Here is a 23,639-nt window from a genome sequence, read left to right on the forward strand (position 1 = left end):
GCTCCTTCACTTACCATGACTACCGCTGCGCTTGATGAGTGAGTGTGGATTGAACATGCAGTCATCACGTGAACACGCGCAACTTTTTTCATCAACCGATCCGCGGACCACGTCCGTGCCGAACCGTGGAGAGGCATCCGTACGGATCACGGATCAACGATGATCCGTTGCATCACTAGTGAACGATTTTGAACTTGGAGCCCTCAGAGCAAAATAAGCTGAGATCAAGGACGTTTTTGAGCTTGGGACGCTGAGTGCTGAGCAGTATTGTTTTTTAAAGAAAGATGTGTGCTGCCAGAGCAAAAAAAACACCATAAGTGGACACACACCCTTAGTGTAGTTCAACAATTGATTAAAGTGGAGAAAAGGGTTGGTTTGAGTGTTTAAAAAAAATCCTTGAAAAACTCATCCTGTATCTATCAAAAGTATAATCTTTCACCAAGTAGAGTCTCAAAATCAATAAATAGTGTTCAGTAGTTTTATTTTTTTGATTAATTTATTATAAAGGCTTCTTTATTTTGTCAATAAAAACACATCCCATGAAATGAATTTCTCTCTGCTGGTTAGTTTAGTTAGACTTGGTTGAATTTGCTTGCACGTTTGTTTCATTATTTAAGAATCGTACATGATCCCAACTCAACTCAACTTTATTTATATAGCACCTTTCATACATATAAACATGCAGCACAAAGTGCTTCACAAAATAACAGAGAGACAGAACACAACAGCAATGGTAAATTTATAAAAGGCATGACTATAAATAAAATACTTACAAATAAAATAAAAAATCAATACAGTAAAATTAATAAAATAAGTTAGAGTGGAAAGAAAAGTTAAAAATAAGGAAGCGTTAACAAAATCAGGTGAATATAAGAAATAAATAGATAAATAAATAACTAATTAAATTAGATAAATAAATGTAAAAGCAGGGATTATAATAATAATGCAGTCCAGGGCTAAAAATAAATTATTCCAAATTAAAAGCTAGATTAAAAAGGTAAGTCTTAAGTTTACTTTTAACAAATAAAAACACCCAGAGAGCTCGTTGTTCTGATGTCCAGAGGAAGAGAGTAAACACTGAAGGGGTCAGAGTAAAACCACCAATCCTCCATGTTAAGATGCAGGCATACTCTCATACCAAGTTACTGCAGCCTTGTTTATCTTTAGCTGTGTATTCAAAAATGTATTAAAGGGAGAGTCACAGTGCGGCGGGTTTTACCTGAGGCCCAAAAAGCGACGGGGTTGAACTAAAAGAAAGGAAGCTGAGATGTAAAAAACAGTGAAGCATGGGCCGCATTTCACCCCCGGAACCAAGCCCAAACAAACGTAATGACATGCAAATGATATTCAAGAGCTCGGGGCTGCACAGTGATGCTGTTCTTACATATACAATAGACTATCTGATAGAGAAGCTGGATATACAGTGAGCACAAAATACCTAGCAGAGGGATGTTAATTAATGTGTGTAGCAGCAGTGACTCTGTTGGAGTGTGTTTGTGTGTGTGTGTGTATCTGTGTCTGTATCTGTGTCTGTAATAATACACACATGCACATGCAGAGGTTTCTCCCCTCAGCCATCTCTCATGATGCTGACCTTCAGAAGCCAAACGGACAAGGGGAAGGAAGGGGAATCGATTGTACATTTCATTCACACACACGCATGCACACACATTAATCAAAAAGCAAGTGAGGCCGTATGTGCACAAACAGTGGCGTGCTGCATTCGTTTCTGTGCGCACGCATATAAAACATGAAAATGTGCAAACGTGTTGCCCGTTCTTCCTCACACAAAAAACACAACACACACAAACACACACAAAGCTACGTGAAACGCCATGTAGGATGAGATGATGTCAGAGAGGAGCTGATTGGCTGCTTCTGTAAATGGACGTTGGTGCTCGGGGTGACGCTGTGTGTTTGCTCTCTTTCACATCTGATCTTAATACACACACACACACACACACACACACACACACACACACACACACACACACACATTATTGGTGCCTGGTTCATTATTGGCCCGTGCTGACCAGGCTCATGTGAAACATGCTTTCATGGCTATTCCAAGCCTCTGTGAGAGCTGCTGCTAATTATGCATAAGTACTCGCCTCGCTCTTAAGTCTTTAAAGCTGACACGTGTAATCATCCAACAAGTACAAGCTGTGATCTCACACCAGGTACTGTATAATGATGAGGTCCAAAGCCTGCCTGTGTTGTGTTAAAGGTGATGTTGAAGACCAAAAAAGAACGTCTTTTGAGGTGAACGAAGCTACAGGAGGAATATGCTTTGAATTTACTCTCCTTTAATGTTGTAGAAAAATTCTGAACCTGTAGTCTTTGTGTGTAAAGACTTGAACTCTTGTAGTAAAGAAGTAAACTTTGGTAAAGCGTGGGAGCTCCGGGTTCTGTTTTATAATGAACGGCAAACATCTGAGGGAACAGACCGCCACACAAATCTGGACGTTTCGTTGCAAAATCCTTTCAAAGGGAATTTTTCTTTTCTTCTCCTCTCTTTTTTCCACTTTCTTCACCAAGACCTTCCTTTCTTGTTTGCGGCCCCTCTCTGTGCCCCACATCCCCCCTTTCCTGCCCCCCCATTACAGCGAGCTGGGGCCTGGGCATTGGCCTTGAACTCTGACCCCGCCTGTAATCAGTCATATCCCTGGGCCCTTCCCTCCTCACAGGCCACAGACAGCTCATCGCTCCTCCCCTCCCCCCCTCGTTCCCACCTCTTCCTCCTGTTCTCTCTTTGTCCCTGTTTTTTTCCCCCTCTCCCCTTTGCCCGATCGAGAATGGCCACGCAGGCTGTTGACGGGGGCGCTGCTCGGAGACAACGGAGAGTAAACACAGCCTCCGCAGCCAAACAACAGGCCCAAAGGCTCCCCTGGCAGCCACTCCCGTGGCCCTCGGCCTTATCCATCAATCTGTGAAATGACCTTGAACTGATGAGTAAATGATGGTGTCAACCTGTCAAGACAGGACAGCTTGGCTTTGGAGCTCATGTAAGACGAGCAAACAGCCCAAAATCAGGCCATGTACCTCCCAGACCTCTTCTTCTGTCTTTACTCAGTTTCTGTTCTCCCTTTTTCCCCTCTCATTGTTCGGATCTGTGGTGGTCCTGTCCCGCCGCTGCATATCAATGAAGATTGATCTGTTCTAAAACTTAAGACCACACTGACTGATCAGAAAAGTTGAGATCAGCTCCGAGACATTTGAGATCCTCTTGGCTGAGATTTGTTCACTCATATAAGCAAATATTAAGGTTTTATCTTCTTCTAAATAAGATACCTGTCCAGATGAAATACTCTAAACATTTGTGATCTTGCAGACTTTCAGGTTTCATGAAATCAAGCTTAAGTTACTTGGCAGTGCAAAGGATTTGACTCAATTTATGCAGGTTTAGTCCCTGTTGGTTTGGGATAAAGTCATTACAGTCGTGATTCAACCTGAAACCAATTCCTGGGAACATCCATCATCCTCCAGGTCTTTCCCAGGATGTATCCCTGCACAGGCAGGAATGTGGTTTAAATTTCAGGCTGCAGCAACAGAAGAGTCACTGAAGTTACACCCTCCTCAAACAGAGACACAGCGCTCTTTCTTTGCCAAATCATGAGGATGCCAAAGAAAACTGAAACACAGAATCTGTCTTCTATAAAGTGATATTTAGAAACTTCAGCTGAAAAGTTAAGCAAAAACACTTCAACTGGCGGGATTGTAAGTCTGCTGTTATCTTTTACCTGGAGACTGGTGGATGACACTAAAGCTGTAAACTTGAGCTACTTGAGTGAACCACACTGCCTCAGTGCACAGTGTCAAAGTTTGCATCAAAGACGATGCCACCAGTGCTTAGAAATACACCTCACACAGCTTCAAAGATCCATGTGTGAAATGTGTGATTGGTATTTGTGAGATAAATCAAGTCAAAGCAGAGAGGGGTGTTTTAAGCAAAGACACACCTTAGATAAGATAAGAAGTAGGGGATTATTTTAGAACCAAAATGATGCATAAAACCATAATTATTCAGTTAATTTAACTTCATGAAAATCCGGCTTGACTATAAACTTAACTGCATCACATTGCAACTATGAACTTTTATGCAAACATCAATCACGAAGCTAAAAGACATGATAGTACTCATGCAACTACCCAACAGATATTTGATTTTCACATCTGCAGAAAATCTTAAATATTAAGATTTTGTGGCAACGCTTTGAATCTGAACAAAAGTAAACTATGCAGATATTTTCATAACTCGTCACACAGGCTTTTATTTCTCAAACATTAGAGTATAACTAAGAATATCAGAGAGGTGTGTTGGTGCTTCAGACTCATTAACAGAGCTGCTATAAGTTTAACAAGCCACCAGATGTCACTGTGTTTGCTGAGCTTCAAAGAATCAAATTATTTTTCAGCCCAAATTGAAAGAAAGCCCTAATTCTTCATAATTTGACCTAACGTTATAAAGTAAACACACATGTATCTTAGTAAAATCGGATCTGTAGAATGACATCCTCTAATCAAACCCCTGTGTTACATGTTTCTCTTCTTTTCTTCAGACTTTTGAAACCACTAGAACTTTTATTCTGTGAGCTAGAGAGGAAGTTTGACTGCAGGTGTGGAATTTCATAACCTTCATGTCAGCAGGATCTGTCGGTGACTCAGCATACATGTGGTTTGAGCGCTACTGTACCTGCGGAAACAAGCAACGCCTTGTGAAATTTCCCTGCCTTCCCTTCTCACACGCTCAGGGGGCCCATCCTGGCCCCCGGTGGCACCGGGGGGAAGTGCGTCCCTGGGGGCCTCTTTGCAGCGTCTGGCGCGGCTGCCTGTCTGCAAACACTCCATCCATCGCTGATATGAAAGGCTGTCAGAGACGTGATGGTTGAGTAGCGAGCTGAGGGCTGGCGACTGCTGCCACCTCAGGGGTCAGAGGTGAGATTGGCTCAGAGAGGGTGAAATACAGAGGGCCTCTTTGACCTGATAATTATCCAGATTGAATCCACCTGACAGACGGGGGAGAATAATAACTGCTCCACCTGGCAGCCTTGTGCTGACCCAGATTAGAAAAGGTACAGTAATTGTATCCCGGCACATCAATTTTGAAAAGGAAATGGAATGATTCACTTCCCATCCTGCCCGCTGACCCGGAGGAGTTCTCCGCTGTCCTAACACATCCATCCGAACATACCACGCCAAGGATGCTGTGAGGTCAGCGCTGTATGTTCAGAGCTGAAATGCCACTTTCCTCATGTCCCATTTCACCGCTCCAGAAGGTGACCGTGACAGGCCGTGTACACCTCTCAGGGCTCATGTGGTGTTCCTTCAATAGATTGCATGTTTCTCCTCCTGGGATTCATCCTGACGTTTCTTAATTAATTTAGATTTAATACACAGAGGGAGCCGAGCTGTCAGTCAAAGAACGATGACAGCCTGTGTGACAGGGCCTTACAAACTGAGATTGACAGATTATCAGAATGCTGTAGGATATGTTGGACTCCCGTGGCATTCAATTTTCCTGTTCCTGCTGAAGGCATGGCTTCACAACTAGCTGCCGAGGGGGGGTTTATCCCTTTACTTGAAAAATGCTTCTGATCTCTTAAAATGCCGTGACTGAAGGCCATCTCACGGAAGAAAGAACGGACAGAGCTGCAACTCAAGCCTTCCATATTCCCAAGGCAGTCATTATTTGTGTTTGTTCCCACTTTTCTCCTGCACATATTATACCTTAAACACAGCAGGAATTGCCTCGGTGTGCAAACAGCATGAAGAAATGTTTTGCGCCACAAGGCCTCATCTCCATACTGCGTTAGATGTTTAATTTTTCATCTTGCCATGGGACAAACAGAGAAGATGTATTAAGTATTCTCTTCTAATAACACCTACTCAACATGCACACACAAGTCTTACAAACACAAAGCCCTTCTTGTATTTCTCGTAAGATGGAGCGGGTTGGAGAGGAGAAGAAGAAGATTCAGTGGAAAGATGAGAGAGTGTAGTGATGGAGGTGAATAGAGAGGGGGAAGTTATTGAGAAAAGATTTACTCAGCGTGGGAGCTTGTGTGTGTGTGTGCATGAAAGATCCAACTGATGCAAAAAAATGTCATTTTTTGAAACTCAGAAATAGATTTCTCTGCTCGAAGAGGGAGTGTGAGGATTCCTCCACACACACACACACACACACACAGTCTTCAATCATCCTCTGTGTAATATGCAGCCCTGTGCTGAATGTGGAGGTGATACATCATGCACATTTATTCAGGTATTCAGGAAGACTTTACACCAGGGGTGAAATTTATTGTGCTTTGACATATCAGCATCTGAAGGGTGCAATCAGCCCACTTTAGACACAGTGAGCCGTCAGTGATCGAGCTTGCGGTGTTGTTTGTAAGCAGTATAGCAAAAAAAGCTAATATTTTCTTAACTGAATGTAAAGTTAGCCGTGCACACACATTTATTTATAGTTTTCTTCAACATTTTAATTGATTTTCACACAGTAGGTGTGTGACACAGTTGGATGAGCATGACAACAATGATTGCTTGCCAGGTTTTGTATGATTAGATGTTATTTCTGCTACCTGTGACTCCACAGCATCACAGTGGATTTTAACCGTCACACCTCAGTGGTCACGAGTCAGAGTCTCTTGAAATTTTAAAGATGTTTCGCCTGAACAAAGCTCCAACAGGATTAAGATATTCTCTGACACACACAGCTTCAGTGCAGGTTTGAAATGCACAGTGCTGCTGGTGTCTCTCCAGTGACTGAGCTGTGAAATCACTGTCTGTGTTTAGCTGAACAATAGCTTAAAAATGTGCTTGAAAAATATATATTTGGCTCATTTAGCCATAAAAACCTTTACCTTAATGACATATTGAATTACAGAATACTGTTTCAAAGTACAATTAACCTTTTTGGAAATTCATTTGCTAGTTTTCAAGGCACTGCATGCCCTCGCACCAGCACTGTTAAAACGAAAAAGCTGTGAAAACTCAAATTTAAAGTCAACTGTCTGTACTAGATTTTTGAGTTTTGAGGCTAACTACAAATCTTACATTTGAGCCAACTGGTTAGTTTTTGTTGAGATAACGTATCATTCATATGTAGTGTAACTTAAAGTTTTGAGTTCTACATACTAAGAAGTGAAAGTTGTGCCAACTTATTACTGTTTGTTCAGAAAATGTACCTTTGTTACTGCATGTTACTGAACCGTTTTCCCACTTGCAAGGTAGCTAGCTAATGTTCAAGGCAGATAACTATTGGTAATGACCATGACTTATTAAACTAACTAACTAACTAACTAAACAAATTAAAGTTACATTAACCCATAATCAACTCACCATCAATTGACCAACTGTAAAGCTAGAGTTTCAATAAAATACTCAAATAAAATACTCACCTTTAAGGCGATAAAATCCACACAGGACAGGAGAGATGGCGCCACATGTGGGAAATTGAAAGTGTGGAAGACCCCTGTAGACTTGAGTTGGAGACCCCGTTCTTTGCCTGAAGCATACTCAAATAATTTAGCCGAGCCTCAAACTCCTAATTTTAAGTTTTGCCAACCTAACTTGTGAAACGAGACCAACTTTACACAACAAACTTAATCTAGGTAGTTGAGATAACTACTTTGATGTATTTTGCAACAGAATGGAAAAAAGAAAATTGACCCCGCTCACATGCACGAGCGCCGCTGACTTGCGACCATATGATCGTGACTGACTCAAAACCAGTCCTCACCAAAACATTATCATAGTGAAAGTTAAAAACACAAACAAACATGGCTGCTGCTGTTAGTACTCACAACTGTCATGCTAGCATTATCCAGTTGTACTGGTGACACGATATCAGGAGATAAGTTCTAACATATATAATACTGTAACAGCTCTACTGTTTGTTAAACGTGTTCAGTGTAGATGCTCTTAATTCCTACAGTGTTGACAGTCAGTGAAGGCATCAGGAGAGGTGTAGAGTGTGTGAGCTGGAGAGAGGAGAGACAAGAGGAAAACTTTTTCATTCATTCAAACATTGATTGTTGCTTTGTTGGTTGTCGTGATCACGGCCGACAGTGACCGGTTATTAAAGCTCAACGTGTTCACGAATCGGCTCGTCATCCCTACAGTGTCCGGACGGACGCTACAATACATATACATTTTCTGTAGGACTTAGTAAATGTCATTCATTCTTCTGCTTGTCAGAGCCCCCGTGGTGAGAGCTTTTTAGACTCTGATCCGGACTACAGTCCTGAGCAAAGCACCTCATCTGGTCAGAGGGGACAGGCCCAAGGTTGAGCGAGAGGGGCAGCCAGTAGAGTCAGGGGAAGCAGAGGCAGGAGACAGGGACGAGGAGTACACACCGTGGAAATGTACGCTCAGGAGGCGGGCAGAACGGCAGGACGGGATTTGAATGGTTTAAAATTTTGGCACCCAAAAAACGGTGATTGGTTGGTGTTTTCCCAGGTTTACTCTGGCTGTAGATAGCAGCTTTTCTTCCTTCTTTTTTAAGAACACATTATGTATTGATTGCCATCAGGACATAAAGATCATTTTAACCAGTATAACAAAAAGTGTATCTAAATCTGATTACCAACCCCAGCTTTAACCAAAAAAATCATTTTCAGGCCAACAATTTTAAGTTTTCATTTTTACAGTGAGACTACATATCAGAGATTCTTTTAGTGTATGAACCTGGAAGGCCTCTCAGATCCTCCGGCTCCTCTCTTTTAGCTGTTCTACATAAACTTTCGGTGACGCTGCTTTCAGGCACGACTTTGTGAAACGATGGAACAGCCTGCCAGAGTTTAAATGCAAACTAAAAACCCATCTATTTAGTCTGGCTTTTATGTAGAGTATTTTACACCTTTAAATTAGCCATTATTTTAATGTCACTTTGTATTTGTTTTAATATGTTAATATTTTTTTTTTTTATTAATTACAACTCTTCAATTTTTGTTATGTAACTACTCATTTTTATCGCTTTTTATAGTGCTTTTATTTTTTAAGACTTTTATCTTTACCTTTTTTATTGTCTTAACTATTTATGTTTTATTTTCAATTTGCGTATTTCTTTTCTATTCCCCTTTGTTGTTTATTTATGTATATGTTATTGCAATTGGTGTGCATTAGTCTCTACTTCCAAATCCATTTCTGATTAATATTTAGTCATTAAATATATTTGTTTGCTTTTTTTTAATCCCTGTAAAGCACTTTGAATTGCATTGGATTTGTATGAAAGGTGCTCTATAAACACAGCTTGATTGATTGATAATGTTTCACACACAGTTTCACTTTGATGTCTTTAAAACTCAACTCCTCCTTTCCTTTTTCTCTTCCTCCTCCTCCTCCTCCTCCTCCTCCTCCTCCTCGACTCACAGCACACTGACGATCTACGGTCTCAGCCAGGACGATGAGGCGATCTATCAGTGTATCGCAGAGAACAGCGCCGGCTCCACGCAGGGCAGCGCCCGTCTAACAGTTCTGTGGGCCGACGGTCTGCCCGGGTTGCCCACCCATGTTCAGGCCGAGGCCCTCTCACCCACAACCATCCAGGTGTCCTGGGGGGAGCCGGATCAGAACACTCAGGATATCATTGGCTACGTGCTGCACATTCGCAGGACCTCAGGTGGGTCTGCACCGAAAAGCTTAAAGGCTTTGTTACTATAGGTTACAAAGAGTTAAGTTACTGTAATACAGAGGCGCGAAATAAGTTGTATTTTCATGTGAAATCAGGTGAGGTGATCAGGAAGGTGATGTTCTTGTAGTATTGGTTCTTTTTGATTACAGAGGCCCCAAACAGATGCCAGTCATCAGCTTGTCTGAATTGCAGAGCGCATAAAAACAGTGTTTCCTGTTACATTTACACTTCCCTCTTGTTGTAGTTTAAAGTGCATTAAAACTCTTTATGAAGAGGAAGTAGAAATATATCTATCTATACATGTGCAAGAATTTGAAGACCAACTGTCCTAACAATCAACTATAAGTGTGTTTATTGCTAATGAACAAGTCTCTGCTGTTAAGAGAGATATAATGGAGGATTTTAAAGCCTACTTCAGTTCATATTTCCTACCTTGGGGTTCATATCTGTGAAGGTGGTTCTCCCCATGTGATCATCCATGCTCCTGTGCTTCCTTGTTTACGTGCATGCAGTGTGTTTTTATAGCTTTTGGCGAGTGTGTGGATGGGAGTGTTTTTGTGTGCGGTGAGAGTCTCATGGAGCCAGCTGCTGGCTTTCCTCAGTACTTCTATTGGATGGATAATTAAGGGCCCCGGGGGCCAACCAATAGGATCTGCTGTAATTACTGTTCCAGGATGGCATGGACCGATGGGTTGGGGGTTGGAGGTAGATAGTGGTTATGGTTGGTTGTCTCTGGATTAAGAGCAATAAAATGCTTTAACACATCCTTTATAACTCCCTCTTCTACCTCTTCCATCTCCTCTCTCCTCCCCTGCAATTCAGCCAACCGTCGTCATTCAGGCTCCCAGGGCCAAACTCGATTAGCTATTACCTAACAGAGCTGCTCTGATAAAACCAGCCAAATGGGCAATAACCATAAAATCATGACCAAAATGGATTGTATTTGTTGTGTCCCCTCTTTGTGTTATTTTCCATCACTTTAATGCCTTTTCCTTATTCTTCCCTTTCTTTCCTCCTCCTGCCTCCTCCTGTTTTTCTCCCACCACCTCCTCTTTCTCTGTTTCTCCTTCATCCCCTCTTCAGACCCAGTGGAGATGGAGTATGAAGAGGCTGTCAGCAAGGTGACGCTACAGCAGATCATCAGGGACCTGGAGCCCTCTACCAGTTACACATTCTACGTCAAGGCCTACACATCCCATGGGGCCAGCAAACCATCGGACAGTGCAACCGAGAGCACTCACGGGGAGGGTGAGCTGAGAGCGCACACAGGGTTACCCATGAGGATTGCTTTTACCTGCAATACACATGCAAAGAGATAGAGACAGGGGAGAAAACACAAGAATATGAGCTTAAAAAAAAAAAAGAAAGAGGGATAACTTTGAACTAATTTGCCCATTTTTATTGCTTTTTATGAATGCATGCAGACATAATTTTATTAGTGACAAAATATCTTCATTTAAGGTTAATTTATTTGCTTTTGATGGAAGTGTCTGTTGATTTGGATTTGTTATTATAGATTCCTCTAGTTTAATTCTGCTTTATATATTTTTGTGCATCCCTGTTTCTATAATCTACTGCCTCTGCTGTGTGTTAGTCCACATTAGGTCATATATCACACCCTGGAGTTACAAAATATCAATCAATCAGTCAAGCTTTATTTATAGAGCACCTTTCATAAAAATCAAATGCAATTCAGAGTACTTTAAAGTGATTGAAAACTAGAAAGAAGCAGAAGTAAAATGATGGCAAAATAAACAACATATTAAAAAACAATAATGTATTTTGAAGTAGAGACTAAGACAAACCAACAACAATAAAATATATGTAATTAAAAATAAGTTAAAGCATCAAAATAACAATAAGAATATGAATAGTTAAATAAAATAAGGGTAAGGATAAAAAATAATGATTATAAAAATAAAATATATAATGATTAAACCTAAAACAGAAATATATTAAGAAACAGAGACGAATGCACACTTATTGCAAAAAAAATAATATTTAAATAAATTTATAAAAAGGAGAATTGTTAAGAAATAAGTACTTTAAAGATTCCATATAAATTGTTTAGACAATAGAAAATAAAGAATAAAAGTCTAAGGTAAATAAAAATACAAAAAATAATCAGAATCCAAATTGAAGCGTTACAAATAAATAAAACAACAGAATAATGAAATGAATATAAAGTGACATTAAAATTATAAATTATATGAAGTTTAAGACTTAATAGATGGATAACAGTCTTAGATAAATGAAGGCACTAAAAATATAAATATAAGACAAAGTACACAAATAATGAAAAATATATAAAGTAAGAAAAAAAACATTAAAATCAATAGAAACACATAAAAGTAATACAATTATGAAACCCTATATAAAATGCAGTCTGAATGGATACGTTGTTGGTTTGGGTTTAAAAGTCTGAAAAGTTTCTCTCTCTGAGCCTTTGAACCAATGACAGGTACGTCTGTTAGTCCTGGTTGAGCTGTAAAAAGTTTTGTGACATCCATTCAAACAAGAGCTTTCTCATTAGCTGTTTGTTGCTGCTGCTGCTGCTGCTGCTGCTGCTGCTGCTGCTGCTGCTGCTGCTGCTGCTGCTGCTGCTGCTGCTGCTGCTGCTGCTGCTATAATGTTGTTGTACCACTTTGGTTTAAAGTGTCTGTGTTGTGTTGCAGTTCCAGCTCCTCCTTCCCTCTTCACGAAGGTGGTGAACGGCAGTGTTGTACAAGCGACGTGGGAACCTTCCTCTAAGATGGGCCAGCACCAAGGCTTCAGGCTGTTCTACAGACGGGCTCACACACCTCTGTTTACTGGTCCCATTGACTTCTCCCGCAACGTCACCCAGTACAACATCACTCAGCTGGGTGAGATTCACAGGATTACAACTTCATGTGTCATCGCAAAAAACGCTTGTTTTTTTTACCAACCGAGGTGGTTCTGTTTTTAAGAAATATGATGCTGTCAGTGAGGCCTTTAAATAATGTAGATAAGCCTCTTGTGGAAAAAAAATGACCTAACAGTCCTTTTTGAAACTTCCTACCTTTGATTTCAGCAAAAAGTAAGGAGTACTTTTCTTAAAAGACACAAAAAGGTGCACTCTCTTAGGTGAAGACATTTCTCAGGGCTCAATGAAGGATTAAATATGTATCACTCTGACAAACTTTGGCTAGTGTCTCCTTCTAAGATCCTTTTACACACACATGCTCTCTTTATAAAAGCCTGTCCACCTCATTGATCTCTGTCTGTCTCTTTGTCCAGATTCCTCCCTCGTCTACGAGATAAAGCTGATTGCATACAACCAACATGGAGACGGCAATGCCACTGTGCGCTTTGTCTCTCTCCGCGAGGCTGTGGAGAAATCAGGTGACTATCTGACACACCTATCGACAGCTACATATAGCCACACACTCCCTCGTCGGCGCAGTGCATTAAAGTTCTATGCGTCTCACAGAGTCACACATGTCATCTCATGTTAGAAGCAAAGTCAAGGTACACACACATGCACCTCTCCCTGACATCTTTCTGTGTCTGTGTGTGCTTTATCTCCTCAGTGTTGGACATCCCGTGTGACTGTGCAAAAGACGAACAGAGCAAAACTTCCACAACAGGCATCATCATCGGCATCCACATCGGAGTCACCTGCATCATCTTTTGCGTGCTCTTCCTCGCCTTCAGCTATCGCGGCAGGTCGGTGACAACAAAAGACATAAAGAGCTGATAGTTATTGTAAATCTGTAACGTGCGTGCAGCTGACGAGTGTCTTGTGGGTGTGGGTGTTGGTGTAATCTGCAGGCTAATGATGTGTAAGACGGTTCAAGCCACCCCTCAGGCGGGACACAGCGCCGTGCTGGAATCCTCTTCCTCTTCCCAGGGGGCAGCTGGGATGAACGGAGCTGCCAGGAGAGAGATGGAGGTCAATGGCAGCTCAGCAGGGAAGAAAGTAGTTGACAGCAACGAGCTTGAGAGACTTTTCACTCGACCAAACACACAAGACACATGCAGGGTGAGTCCTGAGAGTGAGATACACCAGATAAGTGTTCATTTATTAACCCATTCAGCGCTGGTTTGAAACTTTGGTAAGAGTTTTGCAGCCGTGGAGGACAGAATTCTGATTTTAACTGTCTGTGCAAAACATTGACAACACTCCTATCATCTCAGAAGTTATTTTCACAAGTGTAATGTTATCATAGCAGATATTACTAATGAATGAAGCTGTAAAAAAGCAAAGCTGTGGGACTATTTTATCACAGAAAGCTTTGTAACAACTTGAATAAGGAGCTAAAAACAAAGTTTGGGGCGCCGTTAGCTTAGCGATCTAAGCCTCTGTACATGTACCCCCATGTACAGAGGCTGTAGTCCTCACCGCAGTGGTTGCAGGTTCAACTCCAGGCCTCTACTCCCCACATTCCCTGTCTATTTTCAGCTTTCAGATCCAATAAAGGAGAAAAAAAGGTTCCAAAACATAACTTCAAATAAAAAATGATAAAATAAGTTAATGAATAAATAAGTTTGCAACACTCCAACAAATTATGTGAAAAAATATTTTTTGTTTTTATTTCATTTAATTAAAAAATCTCACCTTTTTGAGGAAAATTTTTTACCATATAATCCTATAAATCATATTTTTTTGTCCCTTTAAAAAAACTGATACATTAAACTTTGTAAAATAACTTTTCCTTTCCATTTTTTTTTTTTTAATTATTATTTAATTCTTTTTTTGTTTGTTTTTTTCTGTTTTCTTTTTTTACTTTTTACACTTTTTTATTTAAAAAAAAATAATCTATGTATTTTTTTATTTTTATTATTTTTTTATGGCCATTATTTGTATTTCTTAACTTGAATTTTTATAGAAACTAATACATTTCACATCTGAAAAAAAAGAATGAGGTAATGTAATGTTCAAAGAATCACTCTAAACACAGCAGCTGCTGCAGAAACAATTCAACAGGATGAAACAGGCTGTGTTTGTGTGTAGGCAGACGATGCAGCTTTTAACGCCTACCATGACTAATGCTTTATTTCCTGAAAGCGTAATGAAGGACTTGGAAATGATTATTGAAGCCTTTAATGTACTCTGTCTAGCTCCTCTGAATGACTGTTGTTTGTTTTCAGTCCGACTCCTACGCGCTGAACGACACCCAGCTGTCCACGATACCGCTGGACGAGTTTGCGGTGGAGCGAGAGACGCAGTTCCAGGAGCCTCCTGCAGCCGGTGCGAGTCGGCAGGACCAAGGCTAAACACGTATGAAGGCCAATTCACACGACGCTGTCCACAGTGTCCACTTAGACTCTTCTCTCACTCAGGTTGACAAGTTTTCCTTTCAAAGTAGTTTTTCTTTTTTTGCAAAGATGTTTTTTATCAGTAAGTTAAGATTATGTAGAGGATCTAGGACTGTGTATCAGAGGTTTTTTTTGGTCTGGCGTTTCGAGAGTCGTCCCGTGATGGATGGCTGTTTGGATCCCGCGGGCCGGTTTTATGGTCGTTATTTGTACAATTTGGTTTAATTTTCTGGTGTTGGGCAGCACACAGCATAGAGGCCCCAGAATGTCCTTGTTATACAATGCTGATTTTATTTTTAAGTTTATAAATCTATATACATATATATCTTTATTACCTATATGTCAAAGTGGATTTAAGTTATTGGTCTTATCTCTACATCTCTGTGGATGTCAAAGACTCCTGCTGCCTACTCTCACCTACCAATGATTCCACCTTCTCGCTCACAGAAGACCTCAGCCTTCGTCCAGGGATTGGATCAGTTCTGTCTCAGGACACAGTTTCAGTGATATCAACTCTTTTTTTTTATGATTTCTCGGCCTTCATACGGGCTCCAGCCTCGGCTGTGTGAACCTTTCGACTCAACAAAAACCTACCTCAGCCGGAATGAATGTGTTACGGGAAGCTTCTAGGGACATAACCTTCCCCGGTTCTCACAATTTACTTCTTTACATGCGGAGGAACTGAAGATTACAAGATCAGGTGCCGCACTACCTCAGATGTCAAAAATCGTCCCTTCTTCTCTTGCTTGTCAAAGGGAATAAAAAGAGAAAATGAGTATCCAACATAAAGCACTTCCAAATGCTGAAGTTAATGTTCTACCTCAAGATAACAAAGTTAATGTTGTCGCTGTTGTTGTTGTTGTTTGTCTGTTTGTTGCATAATGAAAACCCCTCTTCTTTCCCTCTGTGAAATCCTGGCTTCCTTCTGTTGATGAATATGTTATTTGTAGATACAATGTCAGTACCTCATGTAAGTTGACAGACTAATAACACTGTTGTATGAATTACAGTCTATTAGAGATACTTTGGGATTGTGCTGTTCCATTATAAGCTTTTTTTAAATTTTATATATCACTCAAATGATGTTTTTTTTTTATTTAGATGCTTCAGTTCAGAGAAGTCTGTTAGAAATACACTGCAGTGCTTTTGACTCCAGAAGAGAGACTTTGAATTGGACAAGAGGCAAAACAATGTCATTATATATGTGACAAAAATGAGTGCTATGGATGATTCTGTTTTTTTTGTGTGCAGATTTTTTTATTGACTGAGTGAATGTGTTCATGTATTTGATATTTGTAAAAGAAATTAAGGAAATTAAGCACAAATCTTCCCCCAATATGCCCAAATATTCCACTATGATTGATGAAATTACTTAAAGGAGGAGTCTGACATTTTTGGAAATGTGCTTTATGGCGTTCTTGATGATAAGACCTGTAACTTGATGAGATTTGGAGGCACTAGCAGGCAGATTTTTTAAAACTTTTGACAAAACAAAGTTAGACCTGTCCCTCTTTTTCAGATAATGTCTTACTAAGCTAAGCTAATTGATGTTAAAAATGAAGCATTGCCATTGATTAATGTAGCTTTGCATTAAAACCTGGAAAGGGGGATCCAAAAGTAACAGAATCTAAATATTTTAAATGATATAAATTCACACATTTTATCTGCAAATTATCAAACGAAGTGTAAAACTGTCAATTCGCCATCAAATGGAGAGTTGATTTTACACTCAGCTGTTGCAGATACACGAGAGATATCTTTCTCCTCAAACTTCTAACTGGAGAATAAAAAGCATATTTCCCAGAATGCTCAGCTCTTCTTTGTATTTAAAGTGGCTGCAGTGTATTTCTGACTTCCTTCTGAACATTTGTTATTGCAGTTCTCTTTATACTTTGATTTCCTCGTCACATTACCTGTCTCCTTTTAAAAGTGTTAGCCTTTAGACATCTGGTGCCCAGGAGACATGACAGTCGTTGATTATGCTTGACTACAGTTCCTCTCTTCCCAAAACCACAGTTGCTGCTCAGCCTCCTCCCTCCTGTCAACACTGACTAGTTAAGGTGCTTCAGGAACACCTTGTTTTAAAAAAACGCTGGGTGCTGACACGCACACACAGAGAGCTGGCTGAGGGAGAAAGACTTGCAGGGCTTCTCTCTCTAGCTCTCTGCTCTGTGCTGTCACATACTGTGATGCATTGTTATGGTTACCTACCTCAACTCTATATCTGGCCTTTTTCTCAGGTCTTAATGAAGGAAACAGACAGATTATGACATATGGCGTAGAGGAATATACACACATACGCGTATATATCTATATATAAATGTATATATTGCAATTCACATGCTGGACAGAGACAAACACTACATGGAGGGAGAACTTTAAAGGACCTTTACCCCGTGCACTAACGATTAAAACGGTTCATGGATAGATTTTAGTGGATGTGACTTTGTTACTTTGGTCAGATTTGTTTTCATATCACAAACATTTTTAAGTGTCACAGTGTTTGAATTTTATCCTCTGTGAAAAAAGTTACTAGACAAGTGTAATGGACTGATGAAAGCAAAGTGGGTGACATGTGCAACTCTGATACACACACACACACACATGCACGCATGCATGCACGCACACACACACAAGGTCAGGGATTTTCCTTTTAGGGCTCCAAAACCTGACTCATGACCCTGACGGCAGTGGAGGTTCTAGACCAATTTTACTGGGGGGGCAGGCTGGGGCCAAGGGTGTTGTCAGAGGGACACATTCAACCCTGACAAAAGAGACTGAGAAAGGCGGGAAACCGTCTGAGAACAAACTGGCAAAACATCAGTTCATCCCTATATACTAGACATATATATCCTACTGTGTACTATATCAAAATGCAGACTGACAGCAGTTGTTTGGCTGTTTACACTCAACATGAGTCCCTTAGCGCTCTAAGGGACTGGAACCAAGTGCCACACGCATGTGTTCCGCCTGTAACATCAGCGCGATACCGAAGCTTTTTTTATTGTATAATATTTGTTTGGTGTGGAGGGGGGGCCACAGGGGGGTCCAGGTTCAGTTTCACAGGGGCAAAGGCCCCTGTTGGCCCCTCCCCAGAACCGCCACTGCCTGACGATGCTGCATTCATGTGATATCTCTGTTGTATTTCCAAATCAGTAGTGCTAAGAATTTGTAACAGCTGCAGAATCCTCAATACAGGAAGTCAACAAACTACTGCTAATCAGAAATGAGAAATACTTTATTTATCCCGGAGAGGGAAATTCGGTCATTACAGTTGCTCTATACACAATAAGTTATACAAATACAACAATAAGCTATGTAGAAAATAAATACATGGTTGAAGTCCCCGAAGATCAGGAAGAGGGAACTCTGGTGGTCTGTCTGGAGTCTGGCTATGGCAGTGTTCAGAACGTTGGACACCGTAGTCGGGCTAATGCTAAGATAATAAGTACAAATCCACTTAAACTTCTTTTAACCTTGTTCTGTTGTTCAAGATTTCTTCCTCCCTTTTAAGAGACAAGCTAGTGTAATATTTTGCACAAACACATGTTTTTACTCATCTATGGTATTGACAAAAAAACTCTTCCTCACAGTACATCTCAAACACTTTTATTTGACTCATTTTAGCTCACAAATACTCATTCCAAACTCTGATAAAAAAACATCTTTAAAGTTTTTCCCAGACATTACCTGAATGCAGCATACTTTTCAGATACATATTGAAAAAATTGAAATAATTTTAACTATTATTCTTCATATTTTGTTATCTTAGTTAAACAGTATCATCCTCTACATCATAACACACGAGGGTTCCACATGTCACCACTACAAACCTGTGTAATATACAGTCTCCATTCAGTGGTTATCTAATGTACTGTATTTTCTGCCTTTTAAACTCTTTGTTTTGTTTATTTCCCTTCATGCATCCACTCCTTGTATTAAACTGTACACTCTGGTGTTGATATCATGTTGCAAGTGTTGGAAAAAACGATAATGGTACTCGTCAAAGCAGAACAAATGCTCCTCCCCGATATCTCCTTCTTGCATATTTATTAACGCCCAATGTGATATCTTCTCTCAGTGCTGCTGCGGCTGTAATCAGTGTTCTTACTTCTGCTGTTCCGAGTAATTTCACTGGGGAAACAAGTCATGTTTTTCTTCCTTCCTCTCTCTTCCTTCCTCCCTCTCTTCCTTCCTGTGTCCCTTGGTGTAATTTAGGGTTAATCGCCTCCTGCAGGAAATTGCCCACATCTCACCCGTGGATGTGTCAGGTTTTAGTGCCATACTGTTTAACCTGATTCACAGGGAGTGTGGTGCAATGACGATCATGTTTACGTGATTATACCTTGATAGGTCAGTTTGTCATATTGCTGTATAATATCAGAACTCGCGTGATTTAAAGGAGCCCTCAGAGCTCCGTCAGCAGAGGGAGGCTCCAGATGATTCCTTTAGGGTCACAGTTGATGGAAAAAGAGGCCTTTGTCTTGTATATTTAGCAGCTTTGGGAAGTGCTACATCACCAAACTCAGCTCCTGTCAATAAGCTAGCCTCCTTTTTTCCTCTTTCAAGATTCCTGACCTTCAAACAGGGAGAGTGTGTGCTCAGGGACTCTCTGATCCTCATGTTTTATACGTATTAACCGGCCACGCTCGGCCTTCTGTACTGTATATCATAGCTGTCTTTACATTTTGCTTTGTGCCGAGTTGAGGCGGATTTGCTGGCGGGGATGCCTTCTTTGTTTGTCATTTCAGTAGAAGAGAAAGTTCTTGCATGATGTGATAACGATGGCCACATTTCTAGAAACACAAAGGGAAGATTTCTAAAGAAGTAGTTTAACAGAGTTCAAGGATGTGCGTGCAGTTTTCAAAATCTGCTTAAAATGTAAGAAAATCACAGTCAAAGGGAGAAATTCAAGATTCAAACTTGTCAGGAAATCAATCAGGAACTAAATTGATGAGTTGTTTTTAATTTTTCAAGCAAGAATGACAAAAAAAATAACAATATTTAAGCTTTAAAGATTTAAGAATGTTGCTGCTGACCTTTATTATTTGTGATACTAATCTGAAAATTTGTGGGTTTGGACCTTTAGTGAAGCAGAACAAAGATTGTAAAAAGTTAGCCTGGACTTCAGTGAAAAGTTGCCATCTTTTCCGAGTCTGTGCCGCTTTAAAAACCAAGAAAAGAGTTGATTAACTGAGAAATTTTTTGCCTGATTCATCCAGAATGAAACAAATCTTTAGTTGTAGCTGTCAGTGGATAAGAAGTGTGATCTCTGACCCCTTGTTACCCTCAGGTTTTCACAAAGAAGGCATCCTAGACTCGGCATGTGCAGAATTTATTCTACATTTCATGGTGCCAGTTTGGGCTCTAGCTGTGGAAACACACCACGGTCATCTCTCTTGTTATGCACTAAATGAACACAGGTAACCAGACAAAGTCAGGGCAAGATAAGCTGGCTGACATCGTATTAAATCTAAAGGTACAATGTTGTAACTCAGACTCTGGCTTCTCCAAAAGTCCAAAGCCTGATGCCTCTTCCTGAAGTTTCCTCTAAACAATGTTTTATTGATGATTGTGGCACCAAATGCTCATCCAATGATTGTGTATTGATTACATTTCTGATGCATTTATCTCTGTGGTGTTCCGCTCTGAGACCCCAACGGCTGTACATGTAAAAAAAAAGCTGAGTTTAGTCAAATGGTGACTTAATGTAATTGTACTTAAATGTTTGAGATCAGTATTATATTTTATCTATCTCTCTGTCGATGCAGCAGATTGAATCCATTGTGTTTAACGGCAGTAGGCAGTGTAGATCTGCATGAGAAACGAAAAGTGTTAGTTACTCCCTAATGGACTTGTGATGGTAACACTGTGATATTTAGCCGACTGATGGCAGAATAATGTTGTGATCTCAATATGGTGCTATTGATGGTCCTGTCTCACACTGTCGGTCATTCTGTCTTGATGGTGTGTATTGATGAAAAATAGGTCGACCAATTGACCAATGGGACGCTGTCCTGCCCTAGCTGATGCCTGATGATGATCACCTCATCTTCATCCTGTTTCCATCCTCACATGCGCGGCTCAGGGTGAGGTCCTGTCAGTCCTGCTACTTTTAAAATCGTACTCATCTCCCCTCACGCGCCGTCTTTGCTTGAGGAGAATATCTGTTATCTGTGTTGATGTTGTTAACGCATGCTGCAGCTGTGTGCTCTGCAGGTGATTGACCTCTCCTCACCTGTTCTCTGTCGTTAGCATCAAACATGGAGGTCAATAACAGCTTCTTAGTAAAAAATATACTTCCTGTAAAGAGCATCAAGTAGCAGATCAGCTTTGTGTCTATGTTAATGATTCTCAGCCTCAGCTTCAGTCCTGTAAATCTGCAGACAAGGAGTGAAGTCTTAAAGGGAAAACTACACCAACAAGTGTTATCATGTCAAACTATGTAGGTGGCAGAATATCTGACCCTCTCTTGCCTGGTGTTTCTGGTTTCCACCGAGAAGTTCACCCATGAATGAAACCTAGGAACTAAAGTGAGATCATTTTTCATAACACTTAATTTGTGCCCCTTCAAACACACCACACCTCATTCCTTATGTCAGGATGTTCGTTACAAGGGTTCGGGTTCTGTAAAAGCTAATACTACTGCGCTCAAAGTTACTTTTGTCGCACTTATTTCCTCTGCTTCGGTTGCCTGGATTTCAGGACAGCATCTTGCTCCACCCCTCTGTCCAAGATGATTGTGGCCTACTAGCTCTTCAGGCCAACTTACATCCTTGCCTAGTCATCAATTCTCATCTTTCAAAACCAGCCTGGAAACTAACATTTTTGCCACAGTGTCAACAGGCCACATTCTTTTCCACTGATTGATTTTGCTGGTGAGGATTAACCCTCACTTTTGTTGAATTTGGACCAATCAGAATCAAGTACTTAAGACACATGGTTGAAAACCTTACCTGTAACTGATACTACACCACATTGATCTGATCACAAACACTCATGCGAAACAACACTTAGGTCCTGATGTGTTTGTGGAAATTTAAAAAATCCACATCAAACTATAGATATTTTTAATGTCTCTTTGGACTGGTCTCATGATTTGGTGCCATGTCCTCTACCGCTGTTTTTTGCTTTTGGAACACCGTCGCGCTCATCAATGCCACTTCTTGATAACCGACCAATCAGAATCGAGAAGGGGCGGGGCTTATGATATCAGCTTTGTCAACAACAATGGCGGAGGTCCGTACGGAGGAGAAAAGTGATCACACTTGTTTTTTCGAGGTACAATTTCTGAGTTTAGAGCTGCTGCTAATGCTATGACACGATTTATGCCAATAATTTTTACAGTTTCTTGTTAAAACGCTGTTAAATGAAAGCAAATATGAAGCATACAGAGCATTTAAAACAGACCCAACAGTCACTTAGGGAAACAAAAAACAAAAAGAAACCTTGTGAGAAGCGATCCCAGCACAAAATAACCGCCTTGGTGGACACGGCACCTTACTTGGTTTAATTGTTTAATTGGGTTTAAAATGTCTCAGTTTTTGGAGTAAATCTTGGTAGATAATCCAACCATCACAAAGGGCAAGAGAGGGGAAACAGTGTTCGCCACTTTCCTCAGACTTCAGTAGAGTCGCTTTTACTGGAACAGCTCGTTAAAAAAAGGGTAAAACTTCTTGGAGATCTATGCAGTTCTATTTATTTTTCTAACTCCTGCAGGGTTCAAACATGGTGCCAACCTGAAACCAAAAACCATATGCATAACCAGACGTGTCACTCCACTTTTAATGTCACAAATAAGCCTCATGTGTAGTGTTACCTGCATTTGATTCATTTATCGATCCAGCGTTTGGTTGGATTGGAGGGAGCTCACATCGGAAAAGCCATCCCATGATCTGTCCGTCTTCCTGTCTGCCTGCCTGTCTGTCTTGTCGTCCGTCTGTCTGTCTCCTCCCACAGTTGAATTCAGGTCAATATGAGATGATTTAATAAAGCGTTCTCAGAGCATTGTCAGGGATCACTTCTCTATGTTTCCACAAAGCTGTGTTTTACACTCTCTTTAGACCAAGGTGTCACCGTTATAAATCTGTACACACGCCTACATATACAGTGTGTACTGTATGTGTGTGTGTGGGTGTGTGTGTGTATTCAAAGGCAAAATAGACCATTTTTAGTGGTTTGTATTGTTTTAGGGTTTGTTGTGCAAAACTGAAGAAAAAACAATAACAGTGATAATAAACTAGCTCTAGTACAAATACATCGTGAGACTGTCTTTATTGTGTGTGTGTGTGTGTGTGTGTGTGTGTGTGTGTGTGTGTGTGTGTGTGTGTGTGTGTGTGTGTGTGTGTGTGTTTTTGTGTGTGTGTGTGTGTGTGAGTGTGAGTGTGAGAGAGAGAGAGAGAGAGAGACCCTGAGCTATGGGATAAAGAATCCTAATTTACAGCACACAGGAGTGTTTCCTCGCCTGCTTCCTGCGGTCCGCTGAGATGCAGCAGATCAATCCGAGGAAGGCTTCTCCTCTTCCTCCTGACTTCCCTGTCCTGTTCTCCTGTTCAGCACATTAACTCATGGCCCTCTGAACAGACAAAGAGTATTGAGCACAAGGCCTACAGCTGCTGGTCGATGAGGGTTGGTGCCGGACTTCTAATCACTGAGAATCCCAATGCTTGATTGAACTTCAAGACAAAGAGGGAGACCGATATGGATCAACCTCCTGTTTCACCAGTCT

The 23,639-nt window shown here is 40.7% G+C and overlaps 1 protein-coding gene across 2 annotated transcripts in view; it reads left to right on the forward strand.

The window, feature by feature from the left end:
* Positions 1-23,168, forward strand: part of igdcc3 (immunoglobulin superfamily, DCC subclass, member 3) — a 167,959-nt gene extending 144,791 nt beyond the window's left edge. The window contains exons 9-16 of one of the 2 annotated variants that reach the window (XM_034679784.1): positions 9,372-9,619; positions 10,715-10,879; positions 12,307-12,495; positions 12,890-12,994; positions 13,183-13,318; positions 13,424-13,634; positions 14,744-14,873; positions 15,359-17,655. In XM_034679784.1, coding sequence (XP_034535675.1) covers positions 9,372-9,619; positions 10,715-10,879; positions 12,307-12,495; positions 12,890-12,994; positions 13,183-13,318; positions 13,424-13,634; positions 14,744-14,869 — 1,180 coding nt within the window. In that variant the 3' untranslated portion in view covers positions 14,870-14,873; positions 15,359-17,655. Of the gene's footprint in view, positions 1-9,371; positions 9,620-10,714; positions 10,880-12,306; positions 12,496-12,889; positions 12,995-13,182; positions 13,319-13,423; positions 13,635-14,743; positions 14,874-15,358; positions 17,656-20,899 lie in introns of those variants that run through there. The other variant, XM_034679785.1, reaches the window with a different exon arrangement.
* The last annotated feature ends 471 nt before the right edge of the window (positions 23,169-23,639 follow it).

This window comes from Notolabrus celidotus, chromosome 3, assembly GCF_009762535.1.
Source record: "Notolabrus celidotus isolate fNotCel1 chromosome 3, fNotCel1.pri, whole genome shotgun sequence".
Lineage (NCBI taxonomy): Eukaryota > Metazoa > Chordata > Actinopteri > Labriformes > Labridae > Notolabrus > Notolabrus celidotus.